Here is a 5,923-nt window from a genome sequence, read left to right as displayed (position 1 = left end):
GGGACTAAACAATTAGTATACTTTGATATATTTCATATAAACATGGTATAAAAATTGATGGTCTGATTTTTTCGATTTACGTCAGTTTGAAATGAAGACCTACGAGTTGATTCCGGATGTTGACAGTAAGAAATTCACCGCACACCCACTTAAGAATAAGAATTTGAAAAGAAACCTCATGCATTATTGACCAACGACTATTCCTTTTTCATTTGATTTAATTGTGAAGAAAAATGATGAGGTTTCTCCTAAATATTTTTGATTGGCGTACAAACATATCGTCTGATACCCAGCCTCTCTTAAATATAACAATTTATAAAGACAATGTGTTTCGTACTCATCACGTGCTCACCAATCATTAATTACAAATAACATCTCAATTGTACTTCAGTGCATCACTCCATCGTCGGCCTACAGTTATTTTAATTTATATTCATTATAACAATCCAATTCAACAATCAATCAATTGGTAAGTCAGTTTGTTTTTATTACTGTGTTGATTTTTGAAATTTTTGTAAAAATATTACTACAAATTTTTACTTCGAATTTTTTTTTATATTATTTTTAACGATTTTAATGCAAGAAATTATAATCTCAGAAAGACTTTGTCACGCAGATTTTTAAAAGATTTTATTATTTAAGTCACGAAAATACGTTCTTAAAAAGGATGATTCTAACTTTTGATTTCACTACACACTTCCGTAGTTAACTCTCCTCTACGTCGCGGTTTCTCCCGGGAATACACTTTCATAGTAAAACCACCCTAAATTCAAAATCAATTTTTATTGTATTTTATTTTACAGACTGTAAAAATTTTTTTTAAACTATAGAATTAGAGTCAAGTGATCAATAGTGTCAAACTTTTTTTCGAGGCCTATTACTCAGCAATAAATTAAGTTAGAAAATGTAATTTGAAATCTAGAAAGTGTGATGATTATAACGTAATGGTGTTTATAGTCAATTTTCAAATAAATGAAACAAGAACATTTATATCGATTATTGAAGCTTTTTTAAAATGAGGGAAATAAGTTACTGTGTACCTCTTAGGGCACTGGTGGGCAACGGTTACTCTTTAGAGTAAAACAGCTCTGCATACAGAAGCAGCTACTGTCAAGGAGTATCATCCATTTCACTTCGTAACATACGAAAATCGTACAGTACATCATCCATTTTACATCGAAACATACTTCTTTTGCTAAAAGTTACTCAGAGCACAAAAAGTCAAAGTCTGACCAGCTATGCCATAGGGTGTAAACAGTGGCTCGGCCTCGTATACATAGTGGTGTTTACGATAAAATACTTCAAACAAAAGATTGACCTATTTTGTTCATTTACGTTTTCTCTTTTCGTTTCTCTAAAGTGGTTTCGATTCACTAAATGAATCGTTAAGTGAATTAATTGAAATGACTCATTATCTCAAGCGAAACAGCTGGCAAAAGCTAGTTATTTTATCATATGATCATGATATCTGTATGTTTAATATTTACAAAGTAATTTACGATTTTAGTGCTCCAAAAAAAATTATTTTAATTTTAAAATACCTCAGTCAGTAAAAGCAATCTGGAAACATTGAACTAAAGAAAATCATCTACAATTTATCTATGAGTATAACCGTATAATATTTTATTTAAAAAGAAATCTATTGACCTGATTCGTAAAATCCATGACCATGCTTGCCGAGAGGGGGTGAAGGAAGTGCACTTGCACCCCCTCGATTTGAAGGAAAATACACGGAAAAGATTAAAAATTCTTTGTCCTTTTCTACTCTTTCCCACCTCAATCCCATACGAAAAAATTCATGTCTCACTATTAATTAAACGCACAGTAAAAACGATCAATTAGTCAATCTTTTTGTTACAGCCGACAATTCGCATGCATGCAATAAAAAAGGCCACACATAACACTTTAGCGTCCAAGTCTTTATTTTTTCTTTCTTTCCTGAATTTATTAAAAGCTACCTGAATTTATTAAAAGCTACCTTTGCGAGAGTCACACCCTTCTTGATCTTATGCGCACATCTACCGTCTCCACTTATATTTGGTTTTTTCACATATGCCTATCTAAAAATATTTTGGAAAGCTTTCGAAAACGATTTAAAATCGTATTTTCTAAGATTCTTTTACACGCTTAAAGTAGTCTAATAAACAAACAAAAGAAACCATTTTTGTAGATCAGTTAATTTTTTTTCAAAAATATGTATTGCCCATTTTATGAGTTTTATTAATTAGCGAGTTATAAAATTTAAGAAATTTTTTTTATTTCTTCAGATTTTTTCCTTTAATATCTTCTAAATGGTTAAATTAGTGGAAAAAGTGCCAGACAGTTCTTTTGTAGAACTTTTCTAGATTTTCTGTTTTCATAATGGGTTGATGTCAAAATAAAAACTATATGAGCGAGACCTTTTTATTAATATTAACCAGAATGTAATCCTAGCGGCGCCCATGGCCATAGCCACGAATTGTTTGTTTGTTTTTATGAAAAACCCCTTTGGCTTTTATTTTTGTGGGAAGAATTTTGATACTAAAAATTAATACCATGAATCTTTTTTAACTGTTACAGCAACAATGGTTCGTTCAACAATTGTATTCGTAGTCATCTGTACAATATTGGTAACATTAATCATTGAATCAGAAGCCCAATTAAATTTCTCACCAAATTGGGGTAAACGCAGTCGAAACTCTGGTTTAAGTCTAGACGTCGATGTAAACGATGGTGCCAAATGTAAAGTTTCGGTTGATTCATTAATGCAAATATACAAGTTAATTCAAGTAAGTTTAATCATTTATCAGTAGTTTACATAGCGACTTTAACAGTCGGGGACGTTATTGGAAAGATTGAAAAAAGTCTAGATTTTAATGGGTCCTCAATGTCAAAGTCGCTATGCAAATTACATCACTTTTTTTTCAGTTTTTATTTAACGCAGTGGGAATTTTCGTGGGAAAAAAATTCAAGTAAAAAAAGCCGACCGCGTTAAAAAAAACTGAAATGAAAATAATAAGTACAGAAGTTTACACTCAAGGTTCAGACGATAGACAGATTTTTAAAGAAGTTTCCCACCAAGTTTCAAAGGAATCGGTCGTGCAGAACTTGAGATATCAACCATATCTCGAAAAATGTAGTTTCAAGAAAAATGCGTTTTAAGTTTGATAGACAATTCTAGTAGAGTAACTCGGATAATATAATTTCTATAATATTACTCACTTTGGATTAAGTGCGGCGGCTAATCTTTAAAATATGATATACAGTAATCTCGATAATCAGAGCTCAATAAGACCAGAGCTATTCCCTAAACTGGGATTGAAAATTCATTATAAGTTATAATTAAAATAAAACACTGAAAAAACACCATTGTAATATATGTATTTAATTAAGCGAAACTGTACATATAATGCATATATCCAGAGTATACAGGGTGTCGTTTTAAGTTGACATATGCTTGAAAGGCGAAAAGTAAATTTTATCGATAAAATAGCTTGAAGAAAAAAATTTTGGCTGTATAGGTGCACATCTTATGCAGACATTAAACGTGACCTAGGTTTTCAAACTCATTCTACTCCAAATCTGTTAATCGATAAATGAAAACTTAAAATTAGAAAGCTGTTATTGATTAAAAAAATTATATTTTTTGTTCGAAACATTTTTCCGCAAACCTTACAATTAAGGCAAAAACGGAATGAAAAGTTTTACCCAAAATTATTTTTCTTACCAAAATTGTTATTTCTTATAGTTGTTTCTGCGAAATCGAAACACTCTTCGAAAAAAATTTTCCAATAAATCCCATAAAAATGGTTCGTTTCTCTATAAAAACCATTTTAGTTCAAATTGAATGAACAAAAACACAAAATCTGCTATCAATTACTATCTAACCTATTCGGCTTACAAAAAAAGGTTTTCGTATTTATAAAGAACAATTATCTGATTTAAAGCGTTCATTCAATGTTTGTTACTTATGAATTAGCGTGAAGTTTTAATTGAACCTGAAAACTTAGATCGAATTCGATGTTTGCATAGGATGCGTCTCAAACTAATATTTTTTTGTTTGAAGCATTATCCTCGATTAAATTTATTTATCGAGTTTCAAGCATATGTCAATTAAAAATGACCTGTGTATGATATGAGTGTAAAGGCGCCTTGGTACAACTTTCAATTTTTTTTTCCCAGAAAAGCATCTTTTCCGAGGTTGATTGCTATTCCGAGACTTTTCGAACATCCTGTTTAAACCATAATTACAACAATTAAATTATTTTCATTAACATATTTCTGATTACAGATGGAGGCACAAAACTGTGTAGCTAAGTAATTTATGGAAATGTAAAAATGAAGTTTGCTAATTAAAAATTACACAATTACAATCTAGTCATGTATTTTACTTATTATGCAATTTCAAAAATTGTATATTTACAAAATTAAAAAATATGATTAACAATTAAATTTTCCTGCAAACGTTTTTAAATTTTTAACCATATCAAATAATCCATATTTTCCTACCAAATTAATATCAGAATGTTGATACGTTAAATTTAAAATTTTGACTCGAAATATAATTTAAATAATTGATAGTGAATTGGGCGACGAATTTCAGAAATAAAAAGTGGCTCTATTAAATCGTAGAGCCTCAATGCATATTTTTGTGCATGGCTACTTCCAATTGCACAACAGAGCGGTCTTTTTCCGTATTACGTCGATCAAAAGTTATCCTTGTAGTAATGTGTCACAGACGCGATTAAATTCATTAGCTTTGCTGTCAATAGAAAACAGTATAATGAATGGCATGAATTTTATCCCGATTTAAAGGATTCATTCGCTTCACAGAAGTCCCGAAAAAAATTTTAAACTGTATTATATTTTTAAATATAACTTAAAAATATGTAAACTCAGGAATAAATGTTCTATTGAAATTATTTAATAAAGCCTGAACTTATATGTTATACCAACCAAAATGTTTCAGCGGAATTGCGTTCCTTATAGTATTTAAAAATAACATAAGGAACGGGCGGGCAAGACGGGAAGGACTGGTCAAACGAGTAATCGTTTTAAGTTGCTGGTCAGTCGATAGAAACATTTTAGACAACCATAAACCAATCCATTATATAACTACATTTACCGTCAGGTATCGATAAACCGTCGGTCTTGCATACTTGTGAGATTTTTTTAAATAATTATTGAAAAATAGGAAAAAAATTAAAATTTTAAACCGTTAAAAAAGTATACAGTAATTATTTTAATGTTGTTGAGGACAATACAGATTTAAATTTTTTTAATGTAATAGGTAATTACTGAACATGAAATAATCAATTTATTTTTTTATCGCTGTAGTTGGTCATTATTTAAGGTTATGTTATCCCTGATAAAAAAATCCAACACAATTCCAATTCATAATTTCCAATTCATTCCAACGAAATTCCAAATAAATCCAACAGAGCCCAATATGCAATTTCCAATTCGATCCGGATCATGAATTGGAACCAAATGGAAATTTTTGATTTAAATTTTGTTATGATTATTATTATTGTTATGGTTATGATGATTATTATTACTATTACAAGCAAATTATTTTTCATTTCCAATTGATCGAAACTTGGTATTTTAGTCCATTTTGTAATTTGTTTATGCAACACAAACAACATACTACTGAAATAATACGATTCTAGATTTCTACATTACCGTCAGAAAGAGAATATTTCCTAGTCCTCTGTTTCACGTTTAGATGGTGTTGGTTCTTATAATTTTATACGAATTTTAGTTTTTTTTTATGACAACACAAAAGAGGTTTTAACGATAATCTATATACAGTTTTAAAACAAGTGAAAACAAACAATTGACTGAGTTAATTGTTGAAATACCATGTATAGACAGTGTTGATAACGCAATCGTTTGTTTTTTGACGCGTAAATAAAGAAAGATATCCAGTCTTAAATAGCCA

At 29.8% G+C, this 5,923-nt stretch overlaps 1 protein-coding gene across 1 annotated transcript; it reads left to right on the top strand.

The window, feature by feature from the left end:
• Window positions 1–347: 347 nt before the first annotated feature.
• On the top strand, window positions 348–4,420 carry LOC123302422 (hypertrehalosaemic prohormone). Its single transcript, XM_044885350.1, has 3 exons — window positions 348–469; window positions 2,560–2,768; window positions 4,271–4,420. Exons 2-3 carry the CDS (start codon window positions 2,565–2,567, stop codon window positions 4,298–4,300), a joined length of 234 nt encoding a protein of 77 aa, XP_044741285.1. The 5' UTR covers window positions 348–469; window positions 2,560–2,564; the 3' UTR covers window positions 4,301–4,420.
• Window positions 4,421–5,923: the final 1,503 nt, after the last annotated feature.

The sequence above is a fragment of the Chrysoperla carnea genome, chromosome X, assembly GCF_905475395.1.
Source record: "Chrysoperla carnea chromosome X, inChrCarn1.1, whole genome shotgun sequence".
In the NCBI taxonomy this organism is placed as follows: Eukaryota; Metazoa; Arthropoda; class Insecta; order Neuroptera; family Chrysopidae; genus Chrysoperla; species Chrysoperla carnea.
This window is presented reverse-complemented; position numbering and strand designations above follow the sequence as displayed.